This window comes from Lonchura striata, chromosome 5 (genome assembly GCF_050655825.1).
Source record: "Lonchura striata isolate lonStrDom1 chromosome 5, ASM5065582v1, whole genome shotgun sequence".
Taxonomy (NCBI): Eukaryota; Metazoa; Chordata; class Aves; order Passeriformes; family Estrildidae; genus Lonchura; species Lonchura striata.
Window position 1 is genome coordinate 8,148,986 of NC_140707.1, and position 20,851 is coordinate 8,169,836.

Consider the following 20,851-nt stretch of genomic DNA (forward strand, 5'->3'; position numbering starts at 1 on the left):
AGTAAAAACTAAAATCAGCCTAACTAAAAATAAGTAAAAAAAGCAGTCCATTATAACGGGTCCAAATACCCCATCTATTTTAAACATAAACTTCCTCCAAAGTAGGTATTTCAAAAACCCAAAAAGACTCAAGTAGACATTTAAAATAACAGCTATAAAAACAAAAAAACATCAAAAAATTAAACAGCTTACCTAAACTATCCAAAAACCCATCTACAATAAAACTCTTAAAAATAAAAAAAACAAGTACCAATTGCCACCTCAACAGTACACCACCAGCAGTACCAAACAAATCAAAATACCCTAATCCCCATCCACATAATCCGTAAATTAAAAAGCCAAAATATAGTCAGCAAAACCCACTCATCCTTCAACAGCCCCATCTAACCTGTGCATAAATCTAAAAAAAAAAAAAAAAAAAATTAACAGTGAACTACCATGCATTAAATAAAGTAACTCCACCACTAAGCACTGCTGTGCCAGACATGCTAGAACTCCAGTACAAGTTGGAGTCCAAAGCAACAAAATAATACACCACTATTAATATTAGCAATACATTTTTCTCCATTCCTCTAGCAACAGAATACAGGCCTCAATTTACTTTCACCTAAAAAAAGTGTGCAATACATCTAAAACAGACTGCTTCAGGGGTGAAAACACAGCCCCACCACCTGCAATAGACTAATGCAAACTGCATTAAAAAAAAGTAAAGCTCCAGAACATCTACAATATATTAATAATATCATTGTGTGTGGGAAAATAGCAACAAAAGTATTAAAAAAAAATCATCCAAATTCTCCTAAAAGCCAGTTTTACCATCAAGAAAAGCAAAATCAAAAAACCTGCTCAAAAAATCCAGTTCTTAAAAATAAAATAACAAAATAGACAGCATCAAATTACTACAAATATCATCAACAAAATCACAGTGATATCTCCACCAACCAACCAAAAAAACCCACAAACTTTCCTAAACACCATAAGTTTTAAAAAAATACACATTCCCAAGTATAGCCAGATTATAAACCCTCTTTACCTAATTACTCAGAAGAGCACTTTCCACTAAGACCCTGAACAGCAGCAAGCCTTTACCCAAAACAAAAAATCGCCCATGCAGTAACCCTTAGCCCAGTCAAGACAAGACCAAATGTAAAAAACTACTCTACAACCAAAAGCCATAGTTTATCCTAAAGCCTTTAGCAAAAAGTGCCTAATAAAACTCAAAGCCAACCACTCAAATTTTAAAGTCAGAACTATAAAGGCTCCAAAGCCAACTACACTCCAACAAAACAAAAGAAAAAAAAAATTTAACAGCCTATTAAAAAGTCCAAACCTCCTCAAAAATAATCAATACAAAAGCACCCCAACTACCAGTGCTGGGGTGGATGTTCAAAGCAAAAGTTCCCTCTACCCACCATGCCACCAATACCACATAGAGCAAATAGATTGCCCTTATCACACAGCACACCCAAATTAAAAAATTAAATTGCCTTGGGATTTTGGAGATAATTACAAACTAGCCTAAAAGTAAAAATCTCACTAATAAAAAACACCCAAAAAAAACCCCACACATACTTAAAAAATACCACCATATAACCAACTGCCAGCAAAAAAAAAAAAAAAAAATACGTTCTTTTCACTAATAGTTCTTACAGCATTATAAAAATAAAACAAAAATCAAAAACAGACATATAAAATCTCACACAACAAATTACAAAAGCTATTAAAAAAAAAAAAAATCAAGTCAACTCACTAAACTCAAAGCCATTCAACTAGCCCTAAACATTACTAAAAAAGAGAAGTGGCCAAAACTCTACCTCTACACTAATTCATAAATAGTAGCCAATAGTCTACATTAGTAACTAAAAAAATTTAAAAAACCCCTAATTAACAACATTTAAAAACCAATTTAAGCTACTAATAAGTAAAAAAACATTACTACCAAAGTAAGAAAGCTACCTACAAATTTTACCAAAGTAAAATTTTCCATATAAATGCCCATGTCCCCAAGAACAGAGCCAATAAAGAGCACCAAAACAACCAGCAAATAAATCAAGCTACAAAAATAAGAGTATCAAAAATAAATTAACAACACAAAAAAAATTGTTCTTAACACAATAAACCCATAATACCTCAAGCCATCAAAATAAAAATACCACTTTTAAATAAACACAAAGCAAAAAAGTCAAGTTAACCATAAACAGTATTTCTCAAGTAATCCATAACTATAAAACATATACTGTCATAAAACAAGCCAAGCAAGTAAAGCCCCTGTAATATAGTAAGCAGTAGTCCAAATACAGCTATGGCGAGGCCTGACAGATGAATTACATCACGCTGCCCCAGACACACCAAAGCCATCACTACGTACTCACAATAATAAAAAGCCACCACAAAATAGTTAAAAACCTATCCCACGCCTCATGCTACGGCCTGTAACACCATGCTAAGCCTTAAAAAGCAAATCCTTTAAAAACATAATACCCCTAAAAAAATTAAATCAAATAATAAAACTCATTTCAAAAACAACCTTAATCAACACCTGGGCTAAGGAACATAATATTAAATAAGTATACCATATTCCCTACCATGCACCAGTTGCAAAAAAAATAAAAGAAATACAATAGACTGTTAAAAACCACCTTAAATACATTAAGCAAAAAAATCTTTTGAAAATTAAAAAGAGAATCTAGAAAAACCCACCAAGTTAATTAACACCCAAAACTCTACCAGTCAATTGGGCCCTGCCCAATCTCAACTTTTACATATAATAAATAAAAACAAAATCCCAGTAGTACATGTCAAAAGTTTGTTAGAAAAACAATAGAAATCAAGTCTACCTCAAGTGCAAACAAACCCATTCGTAAAATTGTCTTTACTCAAAAACAAAATTATACGCAATAAATAATGCAAAAAAATTAAAAAACCACAATATATACCTCAAAAAATCTAATTATTAAGTAAAATATCACTATTTACTAAATATTATTACCATTATCTATATATAGCTATATATTAAATATATAATATATATATATTTATAGAGTTAAATATATATTAATTTTTATAGTAAGCTAACAATATAGAAATAAAAGATAAAATGTCCTAAATTAACTATATAATGCCTTTATCCCCAATCATCTGCCCTGTTTATATTAAATAATAAGTTCTACACCTTTAAAACTTATCCAAAAAGTAAAAAAAAAAAAGAAAAGGGCAGAATTTATTTTCAAATACTGCACTCCCTCCTCGACATTCCTACTCCTAAATAGTATTATCTACAAACAAACAAACAGCAAGACAGAATTCTCCTTTACTTTTTCTAGTTAGTTTTAGCTAGCTGAGGCAAAAAAAGTTCCCTAAACTATAGTTTTTTCCCTTTCTTTAAACCTACTCTAAACTGAACACAGAAGAGCAACAACAGCTCGCCCCTGTAGCCCAGTGGGCTGGGCCTGGGCCATAGGGTTTCCAGCATCAAAAAAAAGTTAAAAACTAAATAAGCCAAAGTACAGCCCAGAAATTTTTTTCTAAATTTATCTCTCTCTTAAAATAACGAAAAATGTTACTATTTAATATTGTTTAAGTTTGTTTGTTTAATAAACAAGTTTTTACCACTTTTCTCCAAAAAAATATCTTCCCCAAACTAGTTCAAGACAAGAGCTAATTAAATCTGCTTTCCTAAAAACACCCTTTTAAAAGTTCTTTCCCCAAATTTACCCTACACCAAAACAACTACATAAAATCAATAGCAGTTAGAAAGCAATGTCTGGTAGTTTTACAAAGTTTGGGATCTTGATAAATAAAGGAGATACCAGTATAGATAGCAGAGTGAAATGAAGAATCACAGGTATTCTCTTTTGTCACTTCTCTTTTCTGTGGCTCGTAAATGCTCGACAAAGATGAATGATGACACTCAGAAAGGTTTGAGAACCACATGCTGATAAATGCTAATTATTATCTGTTTCTATTTCAAACAAACTCAGGAATCAGAACAGATATACATGAACACTCAATTATGTCTGGTTACATCCAGGAAAATCAGAAGTCCTTTTGCAGTTGTTTGTCAGTTTACCAGCCACTACTGCCCTATATATATAATTTGCACAATTATGTATAATGAATACATGCACACATACATAAGCATATATATGCATATATACATATACATCTTGCTGAACATTAAGATTGCTCTTTAAGAATGACCTAACACCCTTAGATTCCATATCTTTGGGGAAAAATAGAGGTCTAAATGCTCACTACTGTTGTGTTCATTTCACCATGCAGAATTATGTGAAAATGAGAAAGTTGACCAAGAACAGACAAGGTATTCCACACAAGACAATTAAATCCATAACGGCAAGATGAAGACTACAGGAGACCTCATAGGCAGCAGAATGCCAATACACACTATTTACTGAACACACCTGAAGTAGAAATAAGCAGTCATGCCCAAACAGCAAAGAAAAATAAAGAAGGTGTCCTTCCAAAAGCTAAAGACATATGCAAATGAAAAAAAAAAAAAAAAACCCAAAAAAACCCAAAGAAACCAAAGTATCATAAACACTGGTATATACGCTGTTGTCACTATTATGAGTCTGAGACCTAACTACTGAGAATCAAAAATTGCTCAATATGCTTTTTTCAATCTATCAGGAAGGAAAAAAATTGTCATTTGAGTCTGAAAATGACAAGAGTATAAACTGAACTCTCAGGGAGGTAGAAGTCACTGGAGAGAAGCTGAACAATTTATATCCTTTGTCCACTGTGGAAGATGGGTGTGATGACCATGAAGAGATGCCAGGTGCCCGCCAAGGCTGCTCTAGCTCAGCCCTCACCTGGACAGGAGAGAAAAAATATAACAAAAGGCTCACGAGATAAGGATAGGGGGAGATCACTCACCCATCACCATCATGGGCAAAAACTCCTCCCTGTCCTTCTGCACTGATCTTGATATCTGCAGAGTTTTTTCTCTCACATATTTTTGCTCCTCTCTGTGGCTGCACTTGTGCAGGGTTTGTGGTTTCCCCTTCCTAAATAAATGACTCCATAGGCATTACCACTATCACTGATGAGCTCAGTCTTGGCCAGTGCTGGGTCCATCTTGAAGTTGCTTGGCATTGACTCCATCAGACACAGGGGAAGTTTCTGGCAAATTGTCACGGAAGCAACCATTCCAGCCCTCCCCTTCTACCAAAACCTGGCCACTGAAACCCAACATGGATAAATCAGGAAAATTATCCTTCCGGGGTCCTTTTGGGGTGTTCAGGGAACTTGGCAGAGACTGCCTCTAAAACTGAAATAGGTGGGAGGGGTTATGGCACAAAAGACAGGTGAATGCAGATGAATCTCCAGAATTTGAAGGATTTACCCATGAATTCTAAGAAAACTCAGGGATGAAAGATCTACTAAAAGCAGCATGTCACATGTCTCTTCACTATTCCTCTGTACGTGAAAATCAGGTGTCAAATGTGATAGCGTTAAGAAAGGTTCAAGGGTATCCAGCAACTTAAAACTGAAATCTGTTTCCAGGAGAACAACTAGACATTGTAAGAGAGAGAAATAGTATCTACCTGAATAAATATGATCTTAACAGTGAGTGCTAATAAAGCTCTCAGAGTTCTTCTAAAGGGGTCAGAGATCTATAAATGAGGAGCATCTGAATGATACAGTCAACTCAGGTTTTTGAAAGCTATCTGACAGAACATTTTAATTAAGGCATTTTAGGAAAATCAAGCAACACAGAACTGTCACTGGTATAAGCAGGAAGATGATGAAAAAGATGAGCACATAAGATAGATCATCACTGCATGGAAGAAAATGGTCTGTTCTTGTACAGGTAGAATTCCATACTATTCTGTATATTCTTAAATGTCCCAAAGAAGGCAGATAATCAGCAAGGTGACAAGGTTTTGCTGGCTATAGGAGGTTATGCAAGGCAGTTCGGATGAGGAAGATTGCATAGCCTACAGAAAGATGAACAGTAGAGTGGTACATTTGGGGAAGAATAATCCTATCTTCACATCTTGGGTCATTTCTAAGCTGAGCCAAAGAAGTCTTCAGGAACAAAACCTTTGCATTATGATAGACAGTTCCATGAAAATATCACTTAGCAGTAGTAATTCCAGGGGGAAAAAAAAAAAGTTAGGAATTATTAAGAAGTAAATAGAGAACAGACCAGAAAGGTTTGTTTTGTTCAAGTCCATACGGTATTGTAAAAATCCAGGCTTCTGGTCCATTTCTCTAGGACAGGATATTCCAGAACTGAAATTATTTGGAGATGACCAAGGATGGTCAGACATATATTATGATTGCCATTACAACACACAAGGAAACCATCCATTGAATATCCAAGAATCATATTTGGAAAAACACATGACAGAGTGGGAAGGTAAGAAGGGGTTTGCAGAACTGAGAAGTCTGGAGAAAAGTAGAGTGAGATTGACTTTTCCCTGGCTCTTCTAATACAAGCCTTGAAGGAAGCCTATTGGAAGATAGTAGGATCTTCATTCAAAACAAACCAGAGGAACTAGTTCTTCAGACAGCCTATGTGGACGTGTGGTGGTACTCCTCAAATGACTTTTTGGGTCAAGCAATTTGTAAAGAGGCAAGGAGAGACTGGAAAAAACTTTGGAAGAGATGCTGTAGAGTCCACTAAATAGAGAAATCCCATAATCTGGCTTGAAAATGATTGAAGGCTGGGACTCTTTACACTCTTCTGTTTTTTCCTGAGTGTCCACTCCCATGGATACTGTGGGAGATGGAGCACGGTGCTAAATGGACCTGTGGTCTTAACCAGTAAGTTCATCTATAACCTCACTGTGCACTAAAGTCAGAATTTAAAAAAATGAAGTTGGTAACAGCTTAAATATATTTATGGCTTTCAAGCTCCCCAAGAAAATGTAATGTTATGAGAATTTAGGACCAGAAGGAACTTTAAGAACCTCATCCACCACTTTGTTCCATGGCAAAATGTCTTGGTTTGACAAGACAGGAGTCTGTGAAGGAGGGCAAAAGCCTCCTGTGCAATGGAGAAGGTAAACCCCCTCCCTCTGAATTACCAGGATTTTTAAATTAAAAGGCTCTCAGGCAAAGATATGGGAATGGGAGTAACAATTCTTTACTAGGAGAAAACTAGATAACAATTTAAAAAGGCAAATGCAATTGGTACAAACAAAACTAGTGATAAAGTCCACAACCTGACACCCTGAGGAGTCGGGGTGTTGGTAGAAGTCCAGTTGAAATGACAGCTGCTCCTCTTGCAGTGGCTGATGAATTGCAGCTGTAGTGGTGATCTTTAGAAGGGTATAGTTTTCTCTGAAGATCTGGTGGCAGTTGGGTCGGTCTTCCTCTGCGCCGGGGCCGCCTCCGAGCTCCCCCCGCCGATGCCTCACCGTGCTCCGGCTGTTTCTCTGGGAATCCCGCCAAAGAGCGAGAGCTGCTCTGTCCCCCAAAAGGTACCCCTTTATACAATAACAGAGTGCTTGGCTTCCCCCTCTGGGTGGAGCATCTCACAATGGGATGGTGTAACGTTACCAGCCCTGCAGTGAGTCAGTCAATGGCCCATTAACAAACGATTACCTTTTAGGAGCAAACCATTGTTCTTGGAAGAGATAACAAACCTGCCCAACCTCCAACAGATGGCAAAGAGAATACAAGCTTATTTTACAAACCAGGAAATTATCCACCCCTTATTCTATTTCCATCTGCACACCATGAAATCTTACACCCAGTTCTCACTTAAGACCAAGTTTTCCCTGTGGTACACAGTGGGTCTCCCCATCTTTCTGCATTACCCACCAAGTGTAACCAGGTCCTTGAGCAAAGACAATCCCACGAATGGGTTGGTCTTTGCCTGAGGTGGGATTAATCCAAACAGTTTTCCATAAAATGCCTTTCATATGTACTACAGGGACCTTATCTCCATCTACTGTGTGTAAGAGTTCTGACTGGGCAGGGCCAGCTCGATTGACAGACCCTTGGGTGTTGACCATTCAGGTTGCTTTTGCCAGGTTAATTTCCCAGTTTCTAAATGTTCCCCCACCAAGTGCCTTTAGGGTAGTCTTAAGGAGTCCGTTGCACCGTTCAACTTTGCCGGCAGCTGGAGCATGATAGGGAATATGATATATCCATTCAATACCATGTTCTCTGGCCCAGGTGTTGATAAGGCTGTTCTTGAAATGGGTGCCGTTGTCAGACTCAATTCTCTCAGGGGTGCCGTGTCTCCACAGGACTTGCTTTTCCAAGCCTAAGATGGTGTTCCGGGCAGTAGCATGAGGTACAGGGAAAGTCTCCAGCCATCCAGTGGTGGCTTCCACCATGGTCAGCACGTAGCGCTTGCCTTGGCGTGTCTGAGGCAGTGTGATGTAGTCAATCTGCCAGGCCTCCCCATACTTGTACTTGGACCACCGCCCACCATACCATAGGGGCTTCACTCTCTTGGCCTGTTTGATGGCAGCACACGTCTCACAGTCATGGATAACCTGGGAAACACTGTCCATGGTTAGATCCACCCCTCGGTCTCGTGCCCACTTGTAGGTGGCATCTCTGCCCTGATGACCTGAGGCATCATGAGCCCATCGAGCCAGGAACAACTCCCCCTTATGGTGCCAATCTAAGTCTATCTTTGACACCTCTATTTTTGCTGCCTGATCTACCTGCTCGTTGTTTCGGTGCTCCTCATTAGCCCGACTTTTGGGGACATGGGCATCTACATGACGGACTTTCACCATTAGCTTTTCCACCCGAGAGTTAATGTCTTTCCATATATCAGCAGCCCAGATTGGCTTTCCTCTACGTTGCCAGTTGGCCTTCCTCCACCTTCCCAGCCAGCCCCACAGAGCATTGGCTACCATCCATGAATCAGTATAAAGGTAGAGCTTTGGCCACTTCTCCCTTTCAGCAATGTCCAGAGCCAGCTGAACGGCCTTGAGTTCAGCGAGTTGGCTTGATCCACCTTCTCCTTCGGTAGCTTGTGCAACTTGGCGTGTGGGGCTCCATACGGCTGCTTTCCACTTCCGGTTCATCCCTACAATGTGACAGGAACTGTCAGTGAAAAGAGCGTAGCAGGTCTCCTCTGCTGATAGTTGGTTGTATGGTGGAACTTCTTCAGCCCTTGTCACTTGTACCTGCTCCTCATCATCAGTGAGACCAAAGTTTTCACCTTCTGGCCAGTTTGTAATTATCTCCAAAATCCCAGAGCGATTCAGGTTTCCAATACGGGCGCGCTGAGTGATGAGGGCAATCCATTTGCTCCATGTGGCGTCAGTGGCATGGTGGGTAGTAGGAACCTTTCCTTTAAACATCCACCCCAGCACCTGTTGCCTTCATGGAAGACAACAGCGACCTGGTTTCAAGGAACAGCACGGCAGCCCAGTCTCCCCTGGGCCACTCGGGCCAACGACACACGCAGGACACCAATGTGGTGGACGGTCAAAAGCGTTTATTATCTTATCTCATGGGTTTAAATAGTCTTGGGGGACTCTGCTACGTCAGGAGGGGTTGGTAGGGTCTCTAGGGTTAGTCAGGAGTGGAAAAATACTTGGTTAGGTGTGGTTACATTCTTTGGGGTAATGGATAACATGTTGCAGGGTGAGAGGGGGATGGGGGTCTTTCTTTCCGTCACATCCCGAAATCTTCCGTTTGCCTGTCCCTATCTTCTACATGTCCCCCCTCCTTTTCATAAATAAAATGAGGTAGTCGTAGATATAGGCACTGGAGTGAGGCACAAACTTGTAACTTGGTAAGGAAAAAAGGGGTTTGGTAAACCTGAGTAATTCTCGCAAGGTGAGTTTTGAAGGCTTTTGCAGCTGACTGTGTTCACAGTTTTTGGTTTACAGCATTTGTTGCTGGCCCACGAACAGAATGTACGCCCGTTCTAGACGGGCCTGAACAAACGAGACTAGCTTGTTCAGTAGGCATGGTCCTATGGTAACAGCTAAAAGCAGTATTGCCAGTGGACCTACCAGGGCGGAAATTAAAGTGGTGAGCCAAGGTGATTGATTGAACCAGGATTCGAACCAGCTCTGCTGGGTTTCCCTGTCTCTCTTTCTCTGAGCTAGTCTATCTCGGAGTTCTGCCATGGAGTCTTTAACGACTCCCACATGATCTGCATAAAAGCAGCATTCCTCTTTCAAGGCTGCACACAGTCCTCCTTGTTGCATGAACAAGAGGTCCAGTCCTCGCCTATTCTGTAAAACTACTTCTGAAAGCGAAGAGACTTATTTCTCTAGATAGGAGATGGATTTCTCGATCGTCTGCAGGTCTTCATCGATGGTCATTTGCAGCTGAGAGAGTCCGTGCTGTTGGGTTGCGATGGCTGAGACACTTGTGGCTGTGCCAGCTGCTCCCAGGCCGAGCAGCATTGCGATAGTTATACCTGTGATTATATCTCTTTTGTGGAGTCTGTCAGGTTCTTCGAAAAGGTGGTACACTTCTTCATCTGAGTGGTACAGGACCCTAGGAACAATCAGAACTTGGACACAGAAGTCAATAGAGTCATTAAATTTGGCAAGGAACACACAAGGACTCACTCCGGATCGCTGGCAAACCCACATCCCAGATGCAGATGGGACCACCCACTTACTGGTCTTTCTGTTGGGCTTGACAACTTTAGTGCAGAAGTTGCCTTTCTGCTTTGCTAAGGTTGCATTGCCAAAACATTTGCCTTGTCTTGTGATTTGACTCAGGGTGATTCCTCTGCGGGGAGTGTCCCATCTGCACTGGTGGGGGGCACTGGCTGTGGAGTAACTGAAGGGGGTGTCTAAAGCAATGCCTTCGTAGAAAGGGGGTTTAACATCATAACAAAGCCAACAGGAGTTATTCAGGTCCGGTTTGGTTTCGTTTAGGGTTAGAAAGGTAGCTTCTAGTATACAAACACAGGGGTGTTCCACAGGCTGGTGGAGGGTTCTATGTGACCCTTTTGCAGCTCGAGGTAGACCAGTTCCAGCAAGGCTGCCATTCGAGGCTTTGGCAGGGGCCACTGCTCGACCCATACGGGGTTTGGTGATTTCCAAGTCAGTTTGATTGGCAGCAGTGGGTGTACGGCAGTGGCCCTTATTCTAAATTTGTAATCCTGACTCCTAACATAGCAAGGATGTCCCTTCCTATCAGGGGTGGAGAGTTTTGCAAAATGTAGGGGTGGATTGCTACTGTTTGTTCTGGTCCCTTTTTTGTATGAAGCGTTATGGCTACTAATTGGGTGCTTTTCCAAGCTCGGGACGGCCCTCCCACTCTGTTCACTGGGGGGACTTCTTTGCATTGCCAGTGTCGGGGCCACAGCGCTTGGGGAAAAATCGAGCGGTCTGCTCCTGTGTCTGCCCAAAACTGAAGCCCTATGACATGGGGGTCCTGACTGCCATAAAGACGGCATGTCCCCCACACCATCAGGGGCTCCTTCCCTATTTTCATGGCCAGGGCCACTCAGGGGTCCCGTTCTGGGGTGTCCCCTGCTGACCCTGCGGCACGGGTGCTGCTTGCGGCGGTAGTGGGTACGAAGGTACCGCAGGCTGTGTTGCGAAATTCGCTGGTGAGGGTACGAAGCTGGCTGTCTCCTGTGTGGTTATGGGGTATAAGGGCGCCCCGTCCCACTGGGGGTTGGCATAGATGGGCCGCCTTGCATTCGCGGCGGGAGGAGGCTGAGTGCAGCCCGCACGCCCCCTCCCTCTCCCGTTTCCCTGGGGCTGGGACCTGCATTCCTTAGCGAGGTGCCCTTTCCTCCCGCAGCTCCAACAGGCTCCTCTCGGGCGTGTTTGGGGTGGAGGCGCTGCAGCGGGCTGCCGTGCCGGCTGGGGACAGCTCACTGCGATGTGACCTGCCTCACCACACTTGAAACACGCCATGGCACTGGTCAGGGTGTGGACGGCTGCCTGAATGGGTGTCAGGTGTTCTTCCCTCACTACATGTCTGATCATGTCAGCCAGGCTGGCTCCGGCTGGCAGGGAACGTAAGATATCCTTGGTGACAGAGTTGCACTGCTGGCGCAAGCAGTCAGATACCACGGGGCCCTTTGCCTCTGCCGGCAGGGTAGAGGAGTCTATCGCTGCCTGCAGGCGATCTACGAACTGCGTGAAGCTTTCGCTCTCTACCTGCCTCACGGTGGACCACGGCGACGGCTTGGCTACGACCCGGGAGGCTGCACGAATAGCCTCCCTACCAGCCCGAGTGGTCGCCCTGACCTCCTCAGCCCGCATCTGTGTGGCTTGTTGCTGAGGCGTGATCATATCATCGTGCTTTCCCATAAGCCTGGATAAAGTCGATCCGCGTAGTGGCTGCCTCGCGCCAGATGCTTGGGCTAATAGCTTTGTACAATTACCCTCCCATTCCTGTCTAAACACAATCATTCCGGCACCATCAAGTATCATGCGACCTATTCGCTCGATATCAAAGGGAAGCAGGTCGTCATTACTAAAAAGACCATCGATTAATGTGGAGACCATGGCCGAATTGATTCCTTTTTCTGCAATGGCTTTGACAATTGACTGTACATCTTTTGGGTTTACCGGGGCATATACCCTCTGCTGGTTCCCTTCCGGGCCGGTGATCCTCACCGGGAAGGTTTGTACGGCAGCCACTGGGGACCATTCGGCACAGGCTATTTTTATTTCTCCCCAGTTGGTAAACTGGGCTAGTTCGTATTGTGGCTGCTTTTCGGTGCGGCTTAAAGCTTTACTCGTTTTTGATTTAAATTGCGTTGGCTCCGTTCCCTTCGTCTTAGAGTCCCAGCCGGCTTCCGTCAGCTCTTCCAGGCTGCCGGAGCTGCTGCTGGATTCAGAGTCGGAAGTCGAATGCCAGCAAACTTCCGGGGCTCGGTGCCGTTTTGTGCGGCTCCAACCCCGCTCCTCCCCCCGGGGGTGGCGCTGCTCCCGCCCCCCGGGCTCACCCTACCTCCTGCAGGGGAGGGTTTCTCCCTTACATGGTGGCAGCGTCAGGCGCGGCTGCCAATTGGCTCCGAGCCCTCTGCCGCTCTCCTCCTCTTTCTCCCGCACACGCGCATTAGCGAAACTCCGCGCCTCTGGGCTCTTCGCGCCGAGACTGCCTGCGCCCCGCCCCTCCCCTTGGCTGCCGGCGCCATTTTCAAAGGGATACGGGGGCGGCGCGGGTAGCATCTCCTCCCAAGCCGCGGCCTCCGCGCCTCTGGCTTCCCTTGCCAGCCTCCACCAAAAGAACTCTGCGCGCTGCTGCACCTCCGGCAGCGGGTCACTGACCGGCGGTGGTGGGGCGGATGGGGAAGCCGCGGATTTTTGGGAGGTTTCCGCGGGGGGCCCCGGGCCCCGGCCCGGGGAGGGGGGCGACGCGCCGGGCCCACCCGGATCCCCACTCCCAGGCGGATCACCCTCAGGGGCGGTTTGCGTTGCCGCTCCTACGCCTAGCTTGGGTGAAACCAATAAACACGTATGCGCTGCGCTCCATGTCTCCTGCTCTTCTATTGCTCTGCGCAGGGCTTTCTCTACTTTGCCCAACGATTTAAGGCATTTGCCGCTGCCTGAGGATTTAGTGTCCTCGGCCAGCACGGCTGTGCATTTCTCCCATATCTCTGAATGCAAAACATCCACAGGGCGTTCAATTGCCCCAAGCTCAAGCAGCCTTGCTATAGCAAGATAAAAGTCTTTGAGCCTGCACTCAATTCCCCATTGCTTATGAACCTCACTTACGACCCTGGCGATGGCGTCCATGACGACCGCGGGTCCTGGGACGTCTCCCTCGCCGAGAACACGGTTTCACCGGTCTGGCCACTGCTCTTGTCCAGGCGACACCCGCTACCCGAGCTAATCTTTCCCGGGCTTCGGCACCAGTTATGTTGCCTTCATGGAAGACAACAGCGACCTGGTTTCAAGGAACAGCACGGCAGCCCAGTCTCCCCTGGGCCACTCGGGCCAACGACACACGCAGGACACCAATGTGGTGGACGGTCAAAAGCGTTTATTATCTTATCTCATGGGTTTAAATAGTCTTGGGGGACTCTGCTACGTCAGGAGGGGTTGGTAGGGTCTCTAGGGTTAGTCAGGAGTGGAAAACTACTGGGTTAGGTGTGGTTACATTCTTTGGGGTAATGGATAACATGTTTGCAGGCTGAGAGGGGGATGGGGGTCTTTCTTTCCGTCACATCCCAAAATCTTCCGTTCGCCTGTCCCTATCTACTACAGCACCGGTAGTCGGGGTGCCAGGAGGATTGTGCTTCTGTGCCAATTACCTCCGAGGCGGCTTGAACTCCTTCAAAGGCAGCCAAAATTTCCTTCTCTGTGGGAGTGTAGTTGGCTTCAGACCCTCTGTAACTTCGGCTCCAGAATCCCAGTGGTCGGCCTCGAGTCTCCCCAGGCACTTTCTGCCAAAGGCTCCAGGACAACCCATGGTTCCCGGCTGCAGAATAGAACACATTCTTGACCTCTGGTCCCATCCTGACTGGGCCAATGGCTACAGCATGAGCGATCTCCTGCTTGATCTGGGTGAAGGCTTGTTGCTGCTCAGGGCCCCAGTGGAAATCATTCTTCTTTTGGGTAACCATATAGAGGGCTCACAATCTGGCTATACTCGGGAATGTGCATTCTCCAGAAACCTATGGCACCCAGGAAAGCTTGTGTTTCCTTTTTGCTGGTTGGTGGGGACGCAGCTGTGATCTTGTTGATGACCTCAGTGGGAATCTGGCGCCGTCCGTCTTGCCATTTCACTCCCAGGAACTGGATCTCTCGGGCAGGTCCCTTGACTTTGCTCTTCTTGATGGCAAAGCCAGCTTCTAGTAGTATCTGGATGATCCTCTCACCTTTCTCAAACACTTCTGCCGCTGTGCTCTCCCACACAATGATGTCATCAATGTATTGCAGGTGTTCTGGAGCCTCACCCTTTTCTAGTGCAGTCTGGATCAGCCCATGGCAGATGGTGGGGCTGTGTTTCCACCCCTGGGGCAGTCGGTTCCAGGTGTACTGCACGCCCCTCCAGGTGAAAGCGAACTGAGGCCTGCATTCTGCTGCCAGAGGAATGGAGAAAAACGCATTAGCAATATCAATGGTGGCATACCATTTTGCTGCCTTGGACTCCAGCTCGTACTGGAGTTCCAGCATGTCCGGCACAGCAGCGCTCAGCAGTGGAGTCACTTCATTTAAGCCACGATAGTCCACAGTCAATCTCCATTCTTTGTCAGATTTGCGCACAGGCCAGATGGGGCTGTTGAAGGGTGAGTGGGTTTTGCTGACCACCCCTTGGCTCTCCAGCTCCCGAATCATTTTGTGGATGGGGATCACGGCATCTCGATCCATCCCATACTGCTGGCGGTGCACTGTCAAGGTCACAATTGGCACGTGTTGTTCTTCCACCCTTAGGAGTCCTACTGCAGAGGGGTTTTCTGACAGTCCAGGCAAGGTGTTCAATTGCTTAATGTCTTCTGCCTCTACAGCGGCTATTCCAGAAGCCCACCTGAGTCCCTTTGTGTCTTTGTAATAGCCGTTCCGGAGGAAGTCTATGCCTAGGATACACGGAGCATCTGGGCCAGTCACTTTAGGATGTTTCTTCCACTCCTTCCCAGTCAGGCTCATCTCGGCTTCCACCAGAGTCAATTGTTGTGATCCCCCTGTCACACCAGCAATGGAAACAGGCTCTGCCCCCACATGTCCCGATGGTATCAGAGTACACTGTGCACCAGTATCAACTAAAGCATCATATTTTTGTGGCTCTGATGTGCCAGGCCATCGGATCCACACTGTCCAGAAGATCCGGTTTTCCCGTGCCTCTCCCTGGCTAGAGACAGGGCCCCTCTAACACTGGTTATCATTCCTTTCCTGGGCATACATACTAGAGGTCCCTTCAAGGGGGTCTGACAGATCGTACCCACAAGCTTGGTCACGGGAGGTTGAGGCTACCTTCACTTTGGTGGAACTCCCCCGGTTAGAGTTTCCCTCCTTGAGTTGACGGACCCGTGCTGCCAGGACAGAAGTGGGTTTCCCATCCCACCTCCCCATGTCTTCCCCATGGTCACGCAGGAAGAACCACAGATTAGCCCTTGCGGTGTACCCTCTCTCTCTAGCTGGGGATTGTTGGGCACTGATTCTGGGGCCTGTGACTCTCACGGGTGCTGAATTAACTTTCCTTATCTCCTCCCTCATCTCCCCTTTAAACTCCTTAATCACAGCTGAGATATGAGCCTGCATTGGGCCATTAATCATACTCTCATAATTCCTAAGTTTGTTGGCAACAGAGCCCACTGTCTCCCGGTGAGCGTCAGCATTGATTGTTGCAATGAAGGTGGTGTATTGAGATGGCCCAAGATTTGCTAGACGCCACAGCATTTGTCCTGTACACCTGACCTTGTCGGGGTCATTATTGTGTCATCCATCCCTCCCAAAGAGTACCTCCAATACTGCCACTTCCCTCAGTTGTTGGATCCCTTCCTCGAGGGTCTTCCAGCGCATTCTATGATGGTGGTCCTGCATTCTCTCCCTGTGAACAAACCTCTCCCTGACATTCATTAAGAGCCGCTCCCAGAGAGAAAGGGACCCTGGTTCCCTTACAAAAACCTGATTTATACCCGAGTCCTGGGTCAAGGGTCCCAAGTTCCTTGCCTCACCACCGTCCAGCTGCACGCCTGTACCCATAAGATCCCAAACCCGGAGTAACCAAGTAGTATAAGCCTCATGCCCTCGTCGCACAATGTTTTTATGCAGATTACGAAGACTTTCGTACATCAGGGACTCGGTGATGATAACAATCTCTGGCTCCCCTGTGGGTTGTGAGGTTCCTCCATTCCTGTCCCTATCTGCAGGGTGCTCTGCTTTCATCTTAGACTTCCTTGTTTCTACCGGGGCAACTGCTGCTGACTGTGACTGCCTTTGTGGTTCAGCTGGAACCTGGACAGTTGTAACATCTGTGGGTTCCACAGCTGTACTATTAGACTGTCCCTCCTCAAGGCAAAGGGCCGGTTTCTCACCAGCTGGGGAAATGCACTCCTTCAGCATCTCTCGTATCTCCTTAACCAGAACCCTCACCCAATCTGGGTGGTTCATTTCTGAGGTGGGCTGTGGGGCAGGGTCAGGCTCTGGAGCAGCATCATCTCGAGTCTCTGGGGCAGTGTCAGGTTCTGCAGGAGCATCCCTAGCCTCTGGTGTAGGTGTGAGGGTAGTTATCCAGGTTAATCTTCCCTTATCTCTGAGTGCTAAATATAGCAGGCCTATCAGCAACACCACCCATTGTATGATATCATTAGCACTTAGAGAGGATCTTAAACCTTTGAAAACTGGTGGAGCAGACACAAAAAGATGGTTAAAAGGTTGGGAGAAAGTTTCCCCAGGTGCTATTTCCTCGCAGTAGGTACCGTTATTAAAGTAACCCCAAAAACATACAGTTAGTGTGTGATAGCTATGAATCCATGTACCTGCCTTCCAGAGGAAATTAAGGTCCATGAATTCCTCACCCAATTAACCCAGAAGCCACACTTGATAACAGACACAGTAGCCTTAGTTATAGGACCCATTTTTAGATAAGAGTCTGCAAATGGGAAAAGTATAGTAACGATCACATGCCACCCAAACCAAGGTAAACTAGACCACATGGTGATGCTGAAGATTTTTCTACACACAACAAAAAACCAAATTACTTAAGAACTGTTAATCCGTTTTCCCTCTCAATGCCCTCAAGACCCACATTGATGCGCCAAAATCTGTCTTGGTTTGACAAGACAGGAGTCTGTGAAGGAGGGCAAAAGCCTCCTGTGCAATGGAGAAGGTAAACCCCCTCCCTCTGAATTACCAGGATTTTTAAATTAAAAGGCTCTCAGGCAAAGATATGGGAATGGGAGTAACAATTCTTTACTAGGAGAAACTAAATAACAATTTAAAAAGGCAAATGCAATTGGTACAAACAAAACTAGTGATAAAGTGCGGCTTCTGGGTCTCTGACCACTCTGCTTGTCAGAGAGCCGAGTCCTCGGAAGCCGGATAGCGTAATGAAATCTTCCTCTATGAAGGCGGGACGGCACACAGGCGGCTTTATTCCAGGAGGGTTTATTGAGGAACAGCAATTCAGGGAGCGAAGGGAAAACAACCACTCCGGGAGGGAGCTCGCTCTGAGAGCCTCGAACAGGGGGCGGAATCGGGATTATAACGGGGATAAGAGAGGGAGGGTCCAGGCATGAAGCGTTCAGTGAGGGAAGGCTTCGGGGGCAGAGTCAGGGTCGAGTGGCAGGGTTATAACCAATGAGGGTAAGGGGAAAGAGCGGTTTCAGGGAAGGAACCAATGGAGGTATAAAGAACAAAGAATTTTCTAGCACCAAGGGATGACAGACATACTGATTGATAACAGGGGAGGCAGGGAACTACACACCTGTCACCTCCCAGGGTAATTCGGGGGGACAGTTTCCCAAGTCCCCTCCCACATCTCCCCCGTTCTTGTTAATTAAATAAATATTTGCCAAAGTCTTGGTAAGCGTCTTTTTGAAGATGGTTAAGGCAACTGAAATGAGAAGGATAATTATGAAAATCCAAAAGAGTCCTTTTAAAATGGAGGCTGCCCACCCGGGAATGCCCCACTGCATCAATAGTTTGTGGACGGGGTCCACAGCCGAAGTTTCCGTTTTGATGTCCTGTACTTCGGTCCGGATCTGCTGGATGTTGGCTTGGATGGAAGTGCTCCGTGATGTTAAATTGAAGCAACACAATCCTTCGAAGTCTTCGCAGCTGTGGCCATGGGCGAGCAGCAGGAAATCAATAGCCGCTCTGTTTTGTAATGTGGCTTGCCTGGTGGTTTGCTGGTCTGCCAGAAGATCGGAGAGGGCGGCAGACGAGGCGTTGGCATGCTTGCTTATCCAACACTCCAGGTGAGAAAGCTCACCGAGGGCCTTAGCTGCTGCATACCATGGTAAAAAGATGGATACAGCGACCCTCTTTGTTTTTCCCCAATCGTAAATTTCGGAGTCACAATTTTCGTCGAATTGAGCATATGATCTTTTGGTGCGTGCCAATTGTCTTTCTTTTTTCCAATCTAGAATTTGAGTTCTGTTTGGAGTGAGGGTAGCAAGCTTGCCAAGGCTGCATGGGCCTCCCTGGAGCCGAGATGGAATTCCCGACCATACTCTGTCCCCACAGATAAGAAACATCCCCCTGGGCAATGTCTTGGGATGAGTGGATGAAACCGAAATCACCTGGCTAGTATAATTGCACCAGGTTTGGCTGTTATATTTTTTACTGATAGGTGTTACATCTTTCCGGTATGTGTTTTTGGCCAAGTCAATTCCGTGCCAATTTTGACTTGGCCTCCTATAATAGAATTTGACACAATATCTAGCTGTGGAGGACCCCAGTAAGTCCAATTCTTGGGGTTCCTCTTTGCTGTTGGGCAAAATTTTGGTCCACTCATCCCAAGTATCGACCGGGTTAGGCCTCCTACCCGTGGTTCGGAGCAGGTCGGAATTGGATACCGGCCAATCATCAGCTACCAAGGGGACCCCTACCAGGCAAGTGGACAGGGGATTGTCCACGTTGCCCATGGCCAGACATAGGTTATCCTGCTGCAAGGACTTTGCCAGCGTGATCCAGACGTTTTCTTTCGGCTGTGGTACCACCCAGCCATCTGCTACATGCAGCCACAGGAGGATGGAAAGCGTGGCTGCAACCAGCTGGGCGCAGTGGGACATCTTCTGTTGTTTCTTTTGGGTGAATGATGTTCTGGCAGCCATCCTAGTACTAAAATTAAACAAAACAATATTACCAACATACATTTGGTTCCCTCCCCTCCCCCAGCTCCCCCTTTTGGGTTAAAATAAAAATAAATTTCAGGACGGAGGGGTAAAGGGATGACGGGTTAGGTATGAGGGTAGAGGGAACGGCACAGGAGGGGATGGGGTGGCGGAAGTTGTTAAGTCTTGCAGAGGTAGGTATGTCCTTGTGATGAGGACCCGGGAGACGATGTTGGGTGGTCTTCCGGTCGTCTTCTTTTTTCTCCGTCGCCACGCCACTGCATTATCTGGTGGTGATTGTGATGGGGTCGCTGGGTTGCTCCTCGCTGGGGGGTCCGTGGTAGTGCTCTCCAGGTACGGTTTGACGTATTTTCCAGGAATCCATTTGGGACCCTGGGCTGTGGAAACACAAGCGTACCCTCTCCCCCACGTTATCAGAGGGTACGGCCCTGAGATGATTTTTGATTCTGGGTCTCTGATGAGGACTGGCGGACGCTCTTTCAAAACTGCCCTGGTGTTATTGCAAAAGTGTCTGAGTGCAGGGGGATTCGGCTCTCGGTCAGAACAATTTAAGAAATTAAGAACATAAAGTGCCTTGCATAATCTTTCAACTGGTGTCATGGCCAGAGCCGAATCGTGTTGTTGTTCTAGCAGCCTTTTTAACTCTTTGTGGGAGCGTTCCACTATTGCCTGTCCTGTGGGGCTATGGGGAATGCCGGTGGAATGGGCAATTCCCCATTGTTGTAGAAATTGTGCGAATTTTGTCGAGGTGAATCCAGGCCCATTGTCCGTTTTGATGGCTTTTGGGACTCCTAATGTGGCAAATGCCATGAATAGATGTTTGATGATATCTTTTGTTTTCTCACCAGTGTGGAGTGACGCGAACACGGCCCCAGAAAATGTGTCTATGGACACATGCAGGTATTTCAGGCGGCCAAAAGGATTATAGTGAGTGATGTCTGTTTGCCACAGCTCCAATGCTGCCAACCCTCGGGGGTTTATCCCCGTTGGCAGCGGTGGAAGGGCGAAGGACTGACAGTTTGGGCATGTGGCTAGTATGGCTTTGGCTTGTTCTTTTGATATTTTAAATTGTCGGGCAAGGGCAGGTGCATTTTGATGGAAAAACGCATGGCTGAGCCTTGCCTGTGCAAAGATGTCTGGTAAGGTTAATGAAAGTGCAGGTGCAGAGTAATGAGATGT

At 46.0% G+C, this 20,851-nt stretch overlaps 1 protein-coding gene across 1 annotated transcript; it reads right to left on the reverse strand.

Annotated features, from left to right (window-relative positions):
• Positions 1-17,764: 17,764 nt before the first annotated feature.
• On the reverse strand, positions 17,765-19,693 carry LOC144246135 (uncharacterized). Its single transcript, XM_085581160.1, has one exon. It carries the CDS (start codon positions 19,691-19,693, stop codon positions 18,293-18,295), a length of 1,401 nt encoding a protein of 466 aa, XP_085437286.1. The 3' UTR covers positions 17,765-18,292.
• Between the last annotated feature and the right edge of the window lie 1,158 nt (positions 19,694-20,851).